The 19030-nt window shown below is 44.8% G+C and overlaps 1 protein-coding gene across 3 annotated transcripts in view; it reads right to left on the reverse strand.

Moving 5' to 3' along the window:
- The window catches only part of plxna4 (plexin A4), a 126191-nt gene that overhangs the window by 13891 nt on the left and 93270 nt on the right, over positions 1-19030 (reverse strand). For all 3 annotated transcript variants that reach the window (XM_077593596.1, XM_077593595.1, XM_077593594.1), the window contains 15 exons: positions 18859-18958; positions 18673-18787; positions 12323-12523; positions 11856-11952; positions 10157-10347; positions 8405-8556; positions 8218-8341; positions 7903-8039; positions 7143-7310; positions 6927-7020; positions 4101-4340; positions 3891-4037; positions 3219-3453; positions 2977-3119; positions 1697-1965 (listed from right to left, as the gene is read on the reverse strand). In XM_077593596.1, the coding sequence (XP_077449722.1) occupies positions 1697-1965; positions 2977-3119; positions 3219-3453; positions 3891-4037; positions 4101-4340; positions 6927-7020; positions 7143-7310; positions 7903-8039; positions 8218-8341; positions 8405-8556; positions 10157-10347; positions 11856-11952; positions 12323-12523; positions 18673-18787; positions 18859-18958 (2413 nt within the window). The remainder of the gene's footprint in view (positions 1-1696; positions 1966-2976; positions 3120-3218; positions 3454-3890; positions 4038-4100; positions 4341-6926; positions 7021-7142; positions 7311-7902; positions 8040-8217; positions 8342-8404; positions 8557-10156; positions 10348-11855; positions 11953-12322; positions 12524-18672; positions 18788-18858; positions 18959-19030) is intronic.

Consider the following 19030-nt stretch of genomic DNA (forward strand, 5'->3'; position numbering starts at 1 on the left):
CTGTGTGCGCCACACAATAGCTTTAACAATGCACACCCTTTCACAATATTGTCCACACAATTGGTAGCTAGTCCTGCACCATAACATAACACAATCACGTTTCAATGCCATTGACGTTGATAGACATCCGGTCCATTTTGCCTGGGGAAGGCTTGTGAAGATCATTACATCGTCAATGGCTGCCAATTTGTATGAAATAGCTTTATGGCAAGTTTCAGTGTTGTTACTGTAACAAAAAGAGTTCAGTTCAGGCAGGTAACGAGTAGATTTTTTTATATGACGTATATTCTCGCATATTGACCGCCTCCGTGTATAAGCCGCACCCTTAAAATTGCCTTAAAATCGTTGAATTCTACGATTTCTCTCGTATAATTTCCCAATTTTCACCTACATATTCATGGTTTTAATAGGGAGTACAAATGTGTTACTTTGAAGGGAAAATCTTAAGAAAAATCATCGCACGTGGTATTTCTGAGATACCGTATGAATCAAAAAGGATCGTCTGCTGGATTTCCAAAAGGGTGTTGCCTGCATGTGGACGAATTAAAAAAGGAAGTCACATGAGTAGTAAAACCAGGATGTCTTTCCGTATCGGTTTAGTTTTGTTATACCATCCCTAATCACCAAGTCTCTGAGGGCAATAATAGCATGAGATACACATTACGCAGGTATCAAGGCTGATATTTTAAGGATCGACCGCAAGACCTTGAGCTTCCATCAGCCTTAACAACTATTGGAATGTGGTGACATGGTAAACACTACGAACACATGTATCAAGGCTACTCTCGCCTGGCCAGTCAAAGCATGTTTAACTACCAGTAAAAGGTAAGATGGTGGCGCCCTGAGTGAGCAATGGCAGGCACAAGTAAGTGGTAAGTGTTTTTTTTTCACGTTTTATGCAAGATACGCTTGATTTTTTCGTGAATTTTATTCATTGACGTCAAAATAAATGTAGTTTAGCGTTTTATCTGTTTATTTTGAAATAAATGACCGTATTGGCCGCATTGTCTTGCATTATGGCGTTTCATCTTTGTCACGGTGCAGTTTCATGCTAATTTGTGCACATTTAAGCCGTACCCTTGATTCAGTCATCATTTTCTTTAGTTACAACTACGGCTTATATGCGAGAAAATACGGTATATATAAATGACATGCAATTTCTAGTACAGAAAGCAGAATTTTGCCAAAGCAGACCGATTCAAGGCATCGCTATATTTTACTTCTGTGACTTAGTGACCTCATATAATACTCTAAATTGACTTGTGTATTTGTGTGCATGGCGGGATGAGGAGTAGGAGATTGTAGATTGCGGCAAAGACTGCGACAGATGGTTGCGGAAGGCTCTCGTTCGTTAGCTTGCCTCGTGCTCATACTTCAGCGCAGGTTGAGATGGGACAGATGGAATGATGTGTGTGTGGGCCTCATACACACATACTTCTTGGCCGAGGAATCAGTGGATAGCCGTGCTCAGATGCTGTGCCAGAGATACGCTCTTCGCACACTTTAAGCATTGATTTAGCAATCAAGAAAACCGGGAGAGGAGGGCGGCAGAAATAACGATGGTGACACAAGTGGCGCAAGCTAGTCGTGCGGTCCGAGTGGGGAGAAAATTCACGAAGGAAGAGGAGATGCTGACAGGAAGATTTTCAAGCCCCAACACCTAGAATCGACGGAAAAAGGCCAGTTGTCCTCCTACCTGCGGAGCAGGAGCTTGGGGTGGTTCTTGCTCTCCAGGTTGCGGTCGATGAGGTCGGACAGAAGGTGCTTGAGAACGTCGGTGGCGTACTCCAGCTTGCTCTGCAGCACCGTCATGATGAGCGAGGCCACATTGCCACGGTCGCGCATAGAAAAGCCGCGTTGTGCCTCCAGAGTCCGGATGAAGCACAGAAGGTAGACTTTGTTGTTGATCAGCTGGCTGAACAGCTTCAGGCCCTTTTCCACCTGCTCCTGTCGGTAACCTGGCACCTGTATTGGGAGGGAAAAAAAACACGGGATCGGACAAGCATTAAAATATGAAATCAGCGCAGTATAACGGGCTGCTTTTTCAGCAATATTCCAAGATCTGATGCGTCTTGTCAGTCTAACGACAGCGGCAGGCCTCTCCGTAGAGGCTTTGATGCCACCGCGTTGGCGTCGCCGTTTCAAAGGCCAGCCTGCCGCGTCCCCCGCACCGTTTATGCACTTCTGAACTCGGTGTTTTCTTCCCTAACGAGCGCCAACGTCTGTCGTATGCGCATCATTACACTCGTGGATGACAAGTTTTGCCCTGTTTTTAAATTGTTTTATCAACACGCATCCTAACTTCATATAACACGTCAGTTGTATGATATTTTTCTTGTCTCTGATACATACCTGTCAACCTCTGCCGATAACTGCCCTTATAAATGATTATGATTCCCCTTACAAACCCCCCAAAAAACCTTACAAACACCGTACGAGTCGTACGGTGTTTGTAAGGTTTTTGGGGGGTTTGTAAGGGGAATCATAATCATTTATAAGGGCAGTTATCGGCAGAGGTTGACAGGTATGCTGATAATCTTTTCCATCAACCGGGTTATTTCTGTCACCCCTACCATCGCGTCAATAACAATTACATACTAGGTGTGTGCCAAACACCTAAAAGCAGCCTTCTGCTTCCTTCAATTAGCCTGCCGCAGCACATTGCCTCTCTGATCGGTGTGACATTTATACCAATTAAAGCCTAATTAATATAGCTTATTACTAGCAAATTCTCACCAAGGGACAGAGTGGCCAACCTTGAGGCCAGCGGAATGGGGGTCAATCATCGCCTTAATGGAACAAGACGCCTCGTTCAATTATGGCTGTCAATCAACGTCACCACCGGGGATAAATTACGAGATAGTTTTCTTTTACCTGAGCGTTTGACTTTTCATTTTTCAAAAGCTGTCCAAAACCATCAGGATGTTCTGGTGAAGCGACAACACAACTGAGCGCGAACGGAATTACCATACATACCTCCAGGTCTCGGAGTACGGGATGTTCTTCGATTCCCGGGAACAGAACCCTCATGGTGTACGTCCTGTAGTCCAAGAAGGGGATTCCCGCCCCGTCTAAGTCACTCGTCAACTCGTGGATATCCGTTTGTAGCTCTGCAAAAGCTAACGGGATATATGCACAATAACAACAAGTTTTACAACACGACGCCTGTGGTTGGTAGGATGGCGAAAAAGACAGCGGCGTGTGAGTTTTTTTCGTACCCTCCTTGCACTCCAGCGCCACCCGCGACTCGAGGTTGTCCATCTGCATCTGCAGCCGCTTGAGCGTCAGGTCACTCTCTCTGGACTTGCGCTTGTAGGCGATGAGGACGATGACAATGGCGAGGAGCAGCAGAGCGCCGGCGGCCGCGATGCCGATGATGGCCGTGCTGCTGAGCGGGCTATCCGACGCGATGTGGACCACCCCGGGAGAGAACTCGATACCTCCCACGCGAGCCTGAGTAAAGAACACGGGGGCGGCTTACGACTGGAGAAATTCTCTGTATGCGTTCAGTTCAGTAAAACTGCTGTAACTTAAACCGCTTCTTCTGTATAGTATCAAAAGGTTCATCTCAACATCTTCCTATTGGCTGAAATTCAAACAGACAGAAAGCCAGACATATTGATTCAAATCTTATATGTGCAAACTCCCGCTTCTGTTATTTCACGACGCAGCCGTCTTGCCCAGGTGGAAACAGCAGGAAGTGTTTGGAGCAAAGTGGCCATGAATGGAGTTCTCGCAGAGTTCCCCGCCATCCAAATTCATGCAGATGGTTCATGTGTTTGTCTTGTGGGTGGCATTGACAAACACAGACTGTCTGGGAGGGCTCATGCTGATAAACCCAGTGGCAACATTGGTCTGTCCCCTCATGCATTTGCGCCAATCCCACTCACCAGAACCTTGTGGCGACCGGTCAGGTTGGGCGACTCGCAGAGCAGTTGACTGTCGGACACGGTCAACATGCAAGGCTTCTCTCCGATGAGAACGGTGTAGTTCATCTTTCCGTTTCCGCTGCTGGTGGGCGGGAGGAAGTTCCGTCCCTGAGGGGAAAAAAAAAATCGACACTGAATCCCTGAATGGTGACATCTTGAGAGCGAACGTACCTTCAGTATGATCGGCGATCCGGGTTTAAGCTCCAGAATGCCCGATGCGCTGAGGGGCTCGAACTCGGGATTGGGGTAGTAGATGAAATTGGTATTGTTGAGCGCCATGACGGCTTGGACGTCATCCAGCCTGAATCCGAACTCGTCAGGTCTCTCCGGCGCCTCCTGCTGCTGGGCCAGGCTGATGGGAAGCTCCGGGGCCTGGCACTCCATGGTTTTCGGGCTCAGAACTTGGCACAACTGGGGGGCGACATGAAGGGAAGGTCATGACCCGCTTTCCTTTCGGGCTATCTCGACTTTCTTTTCCTTCATCTATTTATGACTCCTTTTCAAAACAAGAGCGCTTTGTCTGATACGTCTATAGGAAATTGTCAGTCAGTGTCATGACAACAGCCAGAAAAGGTTTCGCGCAAACATTGTCGAGACGCCAGCAATAACCTTCAGTCTGCGGCTTTAATTGGGTCCTTGAACGTCACATACTGGATACATCTGCAAAAGCTCTGCCAGACGTCCCTGTCGTGTGTCCTCGCTCAACGTTGACTGGAATACTTCCCGAGCGTGTCGGAGATTGACTCCACAAAGACCTGGTTGTTTGTGTTTTGCATGCAAGAACATTGAAATGCACCCTTGAACAATCCACGAGGCCGAATCCATGTTGCATAGCTACTGTCATCCTAAATTCAAAGCCATGTGAATAAAGGCGACAAAATTTCTGATAAGAGACAATCTCTGCCGCTATCGTAGAATTTCATCACCCTCCTTTAATTTCGATCCGCTCTCTGCATGGGTCGGCAATAAATAATTGGTAGAAAATGATTGCAGTATATTGCCATTAATATATTTTCAATTTGGCTTTCACAATGTAAATATATTTATGTTTATGCTGAAAAATTATCAATTATTGGTTGCCAAACCAAAATGATTTCCAATCATTTTCCTCGGCCATTTTCCGTAGCGGGTGCGAAATTTGCAAATGCATGTGCGCAAAAAAACACGCCTGCAAGCACATTGCACGTGCAAGCGTAATCCGTGTGATCACAATGCGGCTAATTATTGGTCGGGACGCTTAGAGCTAGTTGATTGGCTCATGCATTTCCCCACGTTGAGCGCACGCTTTGAGCTGCGCACCGCTAATTGCGAACGTTATTCCGTACTCAAGATGTCCAAGAAAAATGAAGCGCTGGACTCAATTTAGGGATCGCGAGTTCGTCTCTCATATCATATCAAGGTTCCCCATAATGTTCTTTTTTCCCATCATATAAATCTATAACCGCAAACCCAAAAAATGCAATTTTCTTCTTGATTTCGGATGGGAACTTTGGAGTTGTAGTCCCAGGTGTCATATAAATTGAATTTTGGGTGTTTAAATCTATTTTTCCCATTAAAAAATAATAACAATTTTCTCACGCTAAGCACCAATATAATTTTTTCCCAATTATTGAAATCTATTTTGATCAATTCCTTACAGTGGAATACCGAGGAATTTTGCGCACCGTGGCAAGTTCTAGACGGTGCGCCCCCTCAATGTCAGAACTCAATTATAAAATGTGAGAAATTTCCTTGAAACTTAGCGAGTTACACACCAATATTCTTTTGTAAACCTGCAAAATATTAAAAACTGGATTTAGAACTATATTTCAATAATTTTCTAAATCTTGATTTCTATGGCGAAAATTTTTATATATCTATTTTCTGTGGCCTAAATTAAAATATACAGTAATACCTCGACATACAAGCAATTTGAGATACGGGCAAATATTTATCTTGAGATACGAAACAAATTTTGATATACGAGCATGCAGCGGACGCGAGAGGCTGCTCATAAGAACATTATCATACCTGTCAACCTCTGCCGATAACTGCCCTTACAAACCTTACAAACACCGTACGAGTCGTACGGTGTTTGTAAGGTTTTTGGGGGTTTGTAAGAGGAATCATAATCATTTATAAGGGCAGTTATCGGCAGAGGTTGACAGGTATGCATTATGGGCACTCTCTTTCTGGTCGCAAGTCCCTCGTGTAATGTCTCTACGAGCACTGGGCGGAGTGTTGCATTTTTTTCAGTGTTTTTTTTTCTCCCGTTAGTCAGTGCGAATGGCGGAGCTTGTTCGCTAATACGAGAGGAGTACTACTTCCCGGGCATGTTGGCAAGAGGTCATGCGTTATCCTATTGTGAGGACATTTGTGTGCATCATTTTGGGAATATTTTGAAGAGAAGACAAAAGCAAACAAGCATCGATAGGTTGCATATGTAAGTCGGGGTGGAGGCGGGGCAGATAGAGCCAACCCGGGAGAAGAAAGTTATAACAATTTAAAATAAAATTAGAATTAAGTTCAGTGTAAGGTTAGATTACATTTATTTTTGTGTGTCTGCATCGTAATCCAAGTTCATTTAAATTTATTTCTATGTTACGAGCGCGTTGCTGTGCAACAAGTCACCCCCCCATCTGTCCTTCTCTCTCTCCCCTCCGTGAAATCTGTCTAATTTTACTACTATTAAACAAATTTTAGTACTATTAAACCACTAGTTATTTGTTACTTTGTTAATGGATGGCGAATTAGAAGAAATAAAAATCCTGTTTTTGGTGTTTTTTCAAAGGGTTGGAACAAATTAACTTGTTTTTAGTTTATTTCTATGGGAAACTTTCGTTTGAGTTACAAGCTCAGTCCCGGAACGAATTAAGATCGTATCTCGAGGTACCACTGTATTTATTTTGCGAGACAAATACATTTCTTAATATTTTCCAGGCCCTGGCTCTCCGTGCCCTACTTTTGACCCATTTACAGTAGCGAGATAGCAGAGACAAGTAGTCCAAGATGACTTACGTTGAGTGTCTCGTGGTTGTTGTATTTGGCTCTAATAAGTGGCGTTTGGATGATGTCCAAGTTGGTTCCTGTCACTGTCACCAGAGTGTTTCCGCTGTCAAGGAGAAGATATGGAGGTTAAAGCCAGGACGTTCTAAAGTTCCAGTTGGCTTGTTACTATTGGGGTTCTGGTGAAGAAGCACCGGCAATATTCAATTTTGTGTCCTTGTCTCTGACCTGTAGATGCTCCATTCGGGCTCTATCTTGGTGATGGTGGGGTCTTCCACATACTCGAAGCGCAGGTCTCTCTGCAGCTGTGCCTTGTCGATACTCACCGACACCGACACGTTGCCGTAGCCGTGTAGTGACGCGTGCGTGCGGCACGTTAGCCACAAGCCGTCACGCCTGCGGCAGAAGGATGGAAAACCGTGTAAGAGACTTATTGGACGGTTAAGTCACAGTTGCTTGGCTTATTGAACTGCTTTTGAATTGAGGGATAGTTGCGAAAAAATTGGACATTTTTGGACTCTGCCATGGAAATGTTGGTTTAGTCAAATGTCTAAATGTTTTTTTTTGTCCCAGTCATCTTGAAAAATGTCTTTGAATACACAGTCGTTGCATCTGTTCCGAAAGCCATTCTTTTTAGTGGCGTGGGTGGATTTAAAGGCACGCATCTCCGTCCTGTCAATCACTGCGGAGACACGCCCTCCAGCACACCCGGCCGGCCTTACGAGCTAAATGAGAGAATAACTTACGGAAGGAGATGGTGCTGTATTGAAGACGACATGAAAGCGGCGATGGAGAACGGAAACTCATTAGGAGGAGATTTATGCATATCATAAATCCGGGGCGGCTCATTTTGCCAATGACTTGAATATAATCTGATTTCTCGTGGCCCGGCGATGTCTGTGCAGCTCTTTTAAATGGCGCAGTATGTGCTTTTAATTGACTGCTTAAGTGCATGGGTCAGGAAGGGGGCACTTGCGTGGCGACTGACTTGAGGAAAGTGCACGGCTGCTCCTTAAACATGATGGAGACGTTGCTGCCTGCGTCCAGGTGGCTTCCCATGATGCTGACTACGGTTCCCCCGGATACGGGCCCTCTGCTCGGTTTGATGCTGTGGATTCTTGGAATCTGAGGAGAAAAATAAAAAGCCGGTGGTTAAGGCTAACATCCATGCCTCGTAACTTTATCATTTCACATGGTGAGAAATAAACGAGGCCTGGACTGCAGCCAGCAAGGACAAATAAAAATAGGATTGCTGTATAAAATGAAGACAAGGTGGTATAAAGCCAAATATGAGCTGACCTACCACAAAGTAGTAGTATTTGGAGGACTTGGCGGTGAATTCGGGCCGGCACGCGCCCATGCCGACGCACACCTTGACGTTCCCCGTATACTGACTCTTTTCGGCCCGGCCCATCTCGCACACGATCCTGTGGATGCCACATTATGAACGACTGGAATTAAGAATAACCCACGTTCAGCCGCCCACTCACTGCTCTGCTGGGATGTAGCCTTCTCGGATGGGCGTGCACTCGACCTCTGCCACCCTCACGTTGCCCTGAATCTCGCCAAATTCCAGCCCCAAGTTATCTCCGCGGATGGTCACGAGGGTGCCGCCTTCCCTGGGACCCCGCAGAGGAGTAATCTGAAAACAGAAAGGTCAAACTGCCACGTAAGAGAGCATTTAGTCACCCATTCTGGTTCTTGCTCTCGTTGCATTTGTCAGATTTAAAACAAATATATATATATTATTTATATAGCATGGGAAACGGGTGTTGTCGTTGCAGAAATTTTCACTTAATTTGGTGAAACATCTTTAGATGTGGACAGAAGGACCTTCCCACATTAACAAGACCCCTGCTGATGTCTATCTTTGCAGACACGTCTTGGCAAACGCCTAACCGAGGCAAAGCGGGAGAGTCAAAAAAGCCAGTCGAAGAGGCGTCAATTAAAGTTGAGACGCGATCGATGAGTTTACGTCGCGAGACGCAGGCTCCATTTTTTTGTTTTTGTTTCGTCTTTGCCTTGGTTTTGTTTCCTTTGTCTTTTCAACTTGACTTTTGAACCGTCTTGCCCTCCACACCTAGTCATTCCGTCGTCAACGATGACAAAGATGTGGCCTTCGGCACTTTCAATAAATCTCCACAGAGGTCGCGGGTTAACACATCAATCTGGGATTACATTTCCATCCCGGCATGCCCACCTCCCTCTTCTCCATACTGCTTCCAGACTTTTCCCTTCATTGTTTCATCAGAGCTTCTCCTCTGGGACGCCATCAGGCAATGGCCAAGTGATCTCCATCCATTTAACTCCCTCCCCTTCATTTGGACATCCATCTATCTTTACTCTTCTGTCCTCCCTGAAAAAGTCCTCACGTCTTCAGTAGACTGAAAGTGTCTTCCATTTGACCTCCACCCACTCCATATATTTAAGGGTACTCGGACGTTTAGTCCCCGGACGTTTGGTCCCCGGACGTTTGGTAGAACGGACATAATTTGACAGCGAGCGAACCCGGCGACCAAACGTCCGTTCTACCAAACGTCCGTTCTACCAAACGTCTGTTCTACCAAACGTCCGTTCTACCAAACGTCCGTTCTACCAAACGTCCGTTCTACCAAACGTCCGTTCTACCAAACGTCCGTTCTACCAAACGTCCGTTCTACCAAACGTCCGCTCTACCAAACGTCCGCTCGACCAAACGTCCGCTCGACCAAACGTCCGCTCGACCAAACGTCCGCTCGACCAAACGTCCGCTCGACCAAACGTCCGGCCGACCAAACGTCCGGCCGACCAAACGTCCGTTCGACCAAACGTCCAGCCGACCAAACGTCCGGGGACCAAACATCTGGGGACCAAACGTCCAGGGACCAAACGTCTTTCGACGAAACGTCCGGTCACGTATTTAAGGTTAAATCATATAATACATTTAAAATTTGCCCTCTTTTTGGTTGAAAATTTTTTTTTGCTATGAAGAGGCTCGAAGAGAAGATTTGTAATAATTTTAATGTCCAAAAAACTGTCAATTCATGAATCATTTAATTTTGGCAGCCTAATTGGAAGACATAACAGCCCTCTGGATGAAAGCAAAACTACAACCTGGCTCGCGACAAAAAAATGAGTTTGACACCCCTAACTTAGACGCAAAATGTAGACTAAAGATTATCGGAATATAAACAAAAAGGTTCAAAAGTGTGCGATTCTGCATCAATATCAAACAAATTATGGGAATTAGGTGCGAGTCTCACCTGCGTGATGCGAGGATGCGTGCATTTGCTGTTGATGCCATTGTGTTCTAACCATTGGTTCTCAGGGTGCGGGCAGTGCTGCTTAAGTGTACAGCGGTTCTCTCCTTTACACCAAACGCAACCAAACAGAGGGTCTGCCTTCAGGCACAGGCCACAGCTCCCACGCTGGGCGTCACACTTGTAAAGATGGACTGGACCACGGGCACAAAATTAAGGGAAGGGAAGGTCATTCAAGAAGGTAAGAAGTGCAAAAAATAAATAAAAATACATTGACTCAGTGACAAACGAGTGCAATTAGGCAGAGAACAACAAACAGGAGAATTCCTTTGCCTCATTATGCCATTATCTGAGGGTCTTCACGCCTACGCACGTTTAACATACGATCACCATGGCAACAGGCCAGGAGTTATCTTCCTAATTGCGATAAGACGGAGGTGTGATCTGTCCATCTCGTGGATGATGATGCTTCCTTTTCTTCTGCTGCTACCTGGGAGCTATCGCTCCAAAATCATTCTGTTAATCTGAAAACGGGGCTTTAAATGGCTGGTGTTGCATGATCCTTAACTCTCTCAGTGCCATTGACGATGATGGATGTCCAATCATACGGCTCCTTTCGTTCTTCTGCCGAGCTGACCACGAATAGACACCTTGATTTGCGTGAGCTGAATGAACATGTTCATTCGCTGCCAGCCCTCTCAGTCAATGGCAGTTAGTGGTTTAAATGGTTACTATGAAGACCCGAATAATAGTAGGCACTGGAATAATAGTAGGCAGTGGAAAATTCCAAAAATAATGAATATTAGTAGGCACGAGATAATTAGTGTCTAAACAGATTCGATGCATAGAATTGCGTATAACGTAACTCTCGTATATATTAGGCCTACCAATACATTGTAATTATGTATATTGCAACTGTACCGGTGGCAATTGCACGTTCTTACTAGTACTAGTACGTTAGTAAAAACAGCACGTGTGCTTTACACGTAGAAAGTTAATGACATAGAACAATGTTGCTGCTGCACGGACTTAATTGAGGCAAAAATTAATAATCGTAGGCACCCGAATAAGAATCGTAGGCATGCGAAAATTTGAGTTGAAAAAATAATGGTAGGCATACGATTATTCGGGTCTTCATAGTATGTACCAAAACAGAAAAGAATCGGAATAGTGGCGTCTTCATCTTGGACGTAGCGAAACGTTAGCAGCGATGTGGTGACAAGGTGGTTATCACCCCTGCGTCACAGTTCTGAAATCAAGGGTTCAATCCTGTACCGGCCTTCCAATGTGTAGTTTGATCTTCTCTCCGTACCTGCGTGGGTTTGGCCAGGATGGGCTCCGGCACCCTGTGACATTGTGAGGATCACCGGCTCGAAAAAGAGGGGAATGAAATAAAGAATCAGCTGAAATGATTTTCAAATATCCCAGCAACTTCAAACAACTCGCTAATCTCTCCTTTATTTTGCACCAAAATGATCGACGCTTTAGTCATCAAGAGCGAGGAAAGTTAACCACCCTACGAGGCAACATTAGGCGAATCTCGCCGTGGCTCGGTAGACCGCCCGCTTGTTGCCATGGAGACTAACTCCGAGGGCAGGAGTCGCCCTAGCGTTCGCGTGTTTATTAAAGACAATGTGGAAATTACATACAAACGTTTGGGCGAAAAATAGGATGTTTGGAGCGCGTGCGTTCTCACGCTCACCTTTGTTGTGGGCGGGGTTGTCGATGCTGAAATCGCCGTTCCAGATCACGGTCAGCTCCACGGGAAGGCTGCTCATCTCCATCCCGTCATAGAAGTACTGTCGCCAAGGCAACCGGGGGAATAGAGGGAATAACGGGTAGAGGAAGAAAGTGCCCGTCATTATCTCCGGTGTACAAAAAAAGCAACAGGTGGCTGTAAACACACCGACGGGATCACACACGCAAACCTTTCAAAGACTATTTGTGTGTTGGAAATTACGTTTTCCCTCCTTCGGCGCTCAATCAAAGTACAATATTTGGATTGTGTGATGATTTTGCACACTAATCCCTCAGCAGTCAGAGTGATGAGGACAGACATAAGGCGGAGATACTTTTGTGTAAACAGGGGAGCGGCATAAATCCGTTTCCACGCTAATCTGCCGCCGGCATCGCAAGAGCGTCGCGGTACGAGAGAGGACGGCTCCTCACCGACGTGTTCTGACACTGCACCGATGAGCTGTTGAAGCGCAGGGCGGGGACGCGATGCTCGTTGCCCTGGATGGTCAGCAGGCACTCGTAGCCCCGCTGGCCCGACTGAGGCTGGGGCAGTTTCTTGGCTCGCAGAGTTATGGGTTTCACCACGTTCACCGGCACCAGGATGCGCTCGGCCGGGAGCAGCTGGGGACACTCCTAGGGACAGAAAAGTTGGTTAGGGCCGAGTTATTACTTCAGCTTGTACTACAGGAGTGTTCAATCGAATGATCGTCTGACCTTTTACCTTCATTCAACACTGTTATGGGTTTCTACCAGATTAGGAAATGGTTGAAACCAAAAATGGTTTGACCCAACAAGGAGTGGACTTTAGGGACAACATCCAGATAACATTATAAAAGCAAGGTGCAAAGAGAGAAGTCATTAGAATACGTAGTAGTCTTCCTGTTGTTGGATATAGTCCATTTGGTCAAAACAAAAACTGTGTTGGTTCCAACATGAAGAATTTGAGTAGTACTTCAAATGGGAGTACAAATTCAGAAATGGTAAAACTAATAATACTATCATCCGTTCTTGGTTTCTACTAAGCTAAAAATGGTAGAAATCAATTAATGTTTGACCATATATCTTATTTTCTAGCATATTGACCGCGTCCACGTATAAGCTGTACCCTTAAAGTTGCCTTAAAATCGTTGAATTTTACGATTTCTCTCTTATAAACCGCCCCCTGATTCACAATTTTCACCTCCATAATCACGCTTTTAATAGGTAGTACAAATGTGTTACTTTGAAGGGAAAATCTTAAGAAAAATCATCATACGGGGTATTTCTGAGATACTGTATGAATTGAAAAGATCGTCTGCTGGATTCCACATTCCGAAAGGGTGTTGCCTGCAGGTGGACGAATTAAAAAAGGAAGTCACGTGAGCAGTACAACCAGGAAGTGTGTCCGCGGCAGTCCAATTTTGTTATACCATTCCTAATCACCAAGTCTCTGGATGCAATAATAGCATGAGATACACATCGCGTAGGTATCAAGGCTGATATTTTAATGATCGACCGCAAGACCTTTGATCAGCTTTAACAACTACTGGGTTGTGCTGACATGGTAAACACTACGAACAATTGTATCAAGGCTACTCGCGTCTGGCCAGTCAGAGCCTGTTTAACTACGGTAAGATGGCGGCACCCTGCGCGAGCAATGGCAGGCACAAAATAAGTGAGTTTTTTTCATGTTTTATGCAAGGTACGGTATATATTTTTTTTCAATTTCATTCATAGATGACAAAATAAATTTTATTTAGCGTTTTATCTGTTTATCTTTTCTCTTTTTTAAAATAAATTACCGTATTGGCCGCAATGTCTTGTGTTATGGCGTTTCGTCTTTGCCACCTTGCAGTTTCATGCATGTCAATTCTTATTTATGCACATGTAAGCCATACCCCTGATTCAGTCACCAATTTTTTTGTTACAAATACGGTGTATCAGTGAGAAAATATGTTAAATGGACTTTATGGACAAATATCCAATAGAACTAAACATAAACAAAGAGGTCATCATAATGATTGTTTTTGCAATCAATTTGGGAAAAAAAAAACAAATCAAAACAACTGCGATGTACCCAGCAAAAGTAGCAGAAATGTTTTCATGCTAACACTAAATATTTGAAGAAATTGTACGATCTTAATAAAAGAAGGAAAGGCAGAAGGAAACTGAGAACTTTTCATACATGTTTTGGGGTAACAACAAAATGCAAAGGAGGGGAAATTCCGTTGTGACAGGAAGAGCTTGTACATGTAAATAAAGGGTGAATAAGAAAAGAAAAGAAGAAGAAGAAGAAGAAGAAGCGGAGCAGATAAGACGAGCTGTCGTGGCGCACGTTCAACCGGGCGATAACGTTCATGTGGAGTTTATTAAAAGCCACTTGATTGAGTTTGCCTGAGTGAGTGACTGGATGGCTCCTCAGCGAGGGGGTTGGGGGGTGGTGACACTATTCAAAAAGTCATTATAGATAAATGACACACACATGTAGAGCGGGAGGTGCTGTGTTTGCGCTTCATTTTCCGACATTTGGTGAACGAATATGAGTGGCGGGCGCTGTGAATACACTTCAACAATGGCTGCCCTTAATGCAACCTGCCTGATGGAGGCGGCGGCAGACGAGTGTGACTTAAATCTAGACGGCGCGTATGCTGATGACGAGGTGTCCGAAAGCAACACTTTGTCACAATGGGAACAAATTGCGGGCTGATAGACGGAGCGCCTCCTTGAGATAAACAACACAAGGCAGCAGCGTTTGCATCATTTGCTACCATGGCGACGTGGGGCAGTGCAACATAATTTGCCTTTAGTTAAGCCTGATGAATATGTATACCGCTTTTACTCACTAGGCTCATCCAAATTGACCTATTATAGGAAGAAACGTAAAAAGAAGTTCATTATTTAGTATCTAGGATTGATATGATATAGTTGTAAGCAACAAATATACTATATTTTCATGACTATAAGGCGCACATAAAAGTCTTAAATTTTCTCCAAAATAGACAGGTCGCCTTATAATCCAAAATCTAATATTGTTATCACGATAAAATAAAATAAATCAGTCGATAGGGTACACCATCCTCTACAGCTCTACTACAACTCTACTGTTTTCCCCATAGAAAAAGTACTGCACAGTGACTGCTGGGATATGTAGTTCTTTTGTCAATACACCCAATGGATTGTGGCCTGTATACATCGACATCAACACAGCTTTACGAAGGGTGGCATGCAGCGCCGGGCTAGTTACGCTAGCTACTAGCTAGCTACTATTTGCGAATGGATTGTGACCTGTATACATCGACATCAACACAGCTTTACGAAGGGTGGCAGGCAGCGCCAGGCTAGTTACGCTAGCTACCATTTGCGAATGGATTGAGGCCGCCTGGACGAACGTATAAAACTCAGCGTTTTCGATGACTCATTTGGACAATTGTTCAATTCGGACACAGAAAATTAGGACTTTGATGGATTTGTGGGTGATGATGACCTGAGTACATTGTAAAATGGCTAAATAAAGTACAACCAAACTCAGTTTTGCTTCCGTTGCTTTTTAAAAAATGTGTTTTTAGCATGTGGGTGTAGCGTGTATGTTTAAGCTGGTGTATGTTTTGCCATGCCTGGCTGCGTCTATAAAAACGGTGCGTCCTTTGTGTGTGTAAAATACAGAAATAGCACTCGTTATTGACACTGCGGCTAAAAATACGATGCACCGTATAGTCGTGAAAATACGGTAAACAAATACATGTCAGTTAAAAGACTTTCAATCATAACCAACACATACATTTTCTATTTGAGTGTGCGTGGAAGTACTGCTGATCCTAGTGGTGATGCCAGCCATCACCTTCTGAGATTTATACTGACATTACGTTGATGTAATGTCAGTTGTGTTTATTGCCAGCGTCACACACCTCCTTGGACGCTCAGGATGTGATAAATAATAGGGGCGGCACGGGAATGCCCGTTGTAACACTTCCCCATAAATAAAAACACCATCAGGTTCCACGCGGTTGAGAGCTAAAGAATGAAGATAAAGTGACCAACTGGTTAGGCTTAATGCAATAAAAATAGACTTAAACGCAAAGGAAATCCTGGCATTCAGTTCATTGTCTAATAACATCACAGTAGAATTGGACGAATTAGCATGACGTGATGGCCAAAACGAGGAGTTTGAAATTTGAGTTTGTTGTCGGGCAAATCCTGTCACGAGCCCAGTAAAAGATAGTTTCGAGACTCCACCATCGTTACGAGTTGACCCTTTGCGCGAAGCTCGCGTCGCTCTTGTTGGGGGAACCTGCTTAGATCCGCTAATTGGAGGCTGGTGGGAGGTGTGAAGGGCGACAGCAACGACCTAACAGGAAGCGGCGTGGGAGCTGCGAAGGCTTCTTTCTCGGCGTAGTTTCAAGTCGCGTAATTATAGCCGGAGTGAGGTGTGAGGATGAGGGACATCTCCATCTTTCACACATTTTCACGCTGGTATCTCGAGCAAAGCCGCTCTCTCGAGGTGCACTTCACTGCCTGGGCATTTCCAAGAGTCCACCGTGGGTAACTATCTGCTCGAGTTGGCATTTAGCTATCTTAATAAGATCCTCCTGATCAATATAGTTCCGATAAATACATTTATCGGAATTGATCAGTGCGACGCCGAAGGACTTAATGGTCCTTTTGCGGTTCTCGCCATTGTTTCGCATAAAGCAGCAAAACGAAGTGAGGTTAATAAGGAAGTTGGAAGACTCCAAAGATGAGCTCAACACACAGGTAAACATTGCTAATTGGGTAAACAGCCACAGCGTATTCCCGCTGTAACGGCGTGACCGGGAATGTTTTTGTTGTCAAGCTAATCCCGCTGGCTAAATCCTAGAGACGTGCGAAGGACAAAGTTTGGCAAGTGTCTGAGCCGTGTGCCCTGTGCCACTGCCAGCATGAATAAAACAGCACCAGCTCCATGCCCGGCACCGTGCATACTAACAAAAGGCTCAACCAGTGGGGAGAGAGGCGGAATGGCTATCATTAGCATAGCGTTGAAGGATTACTCTCAAAGCCGCTCGGAATCGCTTCATTGTATCCCAGACGGAAAGATCGACGGCGACTTGTTGCCGTTTTGGTAGGGGTGTGCGCATCTCGGATATCGGAAGGGTTAATAAAAGGCAAATTAGAAGTCATTTAGGCGTCAAAACAGATGCTTTCTTCCTGGCACAGACCATGTCATTAATGTGCAAATGCGTAATCCCTCCTGCTTTATTCGTGGCTTTTCTTGAAAGTCAGCAACACAATGGGAAGGGGATTGGCACATTATTATCCTCGGTCAATATTGACCGGCAGCGCCTGAGTTAATTGGAAAAGTAAACTGGCAAAGACTGGGCTCTGACTACCGTATTTACTCGCATATAAGCTACCCTCGCGTATAAGCCGCACCCTTCAAAAATCAAAAGCACCTTATTAGGGTCAATATCATAAGGAAGTTTATATGCCTGTCTTTGTAAATGCAAAATATCAAATTATTCAATTTGAAAAATAAATAAGTCTATCTTGATAAGAATCTGAGGATTTTTAATGACAGAAATGACAATTTTCTTACCAGAAGTTTAAAATGTTGTTGCGGCCAAATTGCTTCAAATGTCGAAATATCGATGGTTCATATTACTATAAAAAGAAAAAAAATCAAAGCAGAATTTTATTTTATTTCATAATCACAAAAGTGAAATCATTTCCTTTCAAAAAGGAAGTAACGTAAGCATAACCAGGAAGTGTGTCCGTAGCGGTTTAGTGTTCACCGAGTCTCTGGGTGCAACAATAGCATGGGATACACATTACGCAGGTATCAAGGCTGATATTTTAATGATCGACCGCAAGATCTTTGATCAGTCTTAACAACTACTGGGTTGTGCTGACATGGTAAACACTACAAACACATCTATCAAAGATACTCGCATCTGGCCAGTCAGAGCACATTTAACTAGGTAAGATGGCGGCGCCCTAGGTAAGATGGCGACGGCCTGAGCGAGCAGTGACAGGCACAAGTGAGTATTTTCATGTTTTATGCAAGATGTTTTTTTTTCTTCTTGAATTTCATTCATAGACGTCAAAATAAATTTAGTTTAGCGTTTTATCTGTTTATCTTTTCTCTATTTTGAAATAAATGACCATATCAGCCTCATTATCTTGCGTTATGGCGTCATAGCGTTATGATGTTATGGCATTTCGTCTTTGTCACCTTGCAGTTTCGTGCATGTCGTCTTTTTATGCGCAAGCCGTACCCTCGATTCAGTCATCATTATTTTATCCAACAAATGCGGCTTATATGCGAGTAAATACGGTGAGCAGAAGGTTGGCAAGGAGGGAAATGAATATCTTGCGCCCAGGTTGAATGGCACATTGGCGCTTTAACACAATGGCGGGCAGACTTCTCATCAAATCAAAGAATCTGGCCCACCACATCCCGATGTTCACCCAGAAGGACGCCCGCGCCACTGATCTTCGGGCGAGGACTTCCAAGCCTAACTTGTGGGCCAAGTGTCTAGATGAAAGTCAGACATTCCCGAGTTATTATGTAACCGGCCAGAACCGCACTGGATGCGGGACGGCGAGAAATTGAAGCGGCTGCCAGCATGATTGATCATTCACAGCCGCTAAACTGTGTCAGGGAATAGGGACAACCGCCCCAATATCGTTTTATTACCTTCCTTCACCCAAATCAGTTGCCGAAAAGCGTTTTGGTCTCCACGACCACCTCCCGCCCAAGCCAACCGTCACTGCGTTCAAATGTTTTATCGCTAGAGGCTTCGATTTCGGACCGGGCGCTAACTCACCTCCGGCTTCTTGACTCGACCCTCCTGGAAGGAGCACGTACGCGGGTCATGTGTGCAGTCGTGTCTGTATTTACACCAATGGCACTGGTATGGGCTGCTCACGCATGACAAACACCTAAATGAGTTGGAAAAATAATGTCACTATACTACCAAAAAGCAGAAGACGCGACTTGGCGCAAGACTTACGACTTGTGCACGCTGCAGTTGTAGAAAACAAAACTGGTGTTGGCGAAGGCCAAGCCCGTCTCTTTGGATTTGAGGTAGAGTTGCACGGTCTGGTGATCGCCTGGAGGAAACGATTCGGAATTTTAGGACTTGTTTGCACGCCAATAGAGGAGCCGCAAGTGTTTCGCTTGTT

Source organism: Stigmatopora argus, chromosome 23, assembly GCF_051989625.1.
Source record: "Stigmatopora argus isolate UIUO_Sarg chromosome 23, RoL_Sarg_1.0, whole genome shotgun sequence".
NCBI classification, from domain to species: Eukaryota; Metazoa; Chordata; class Actinopteri; order Syngnathiformes; family Syngnathidae; genus Stigmatopora; species Stigmatopora argus.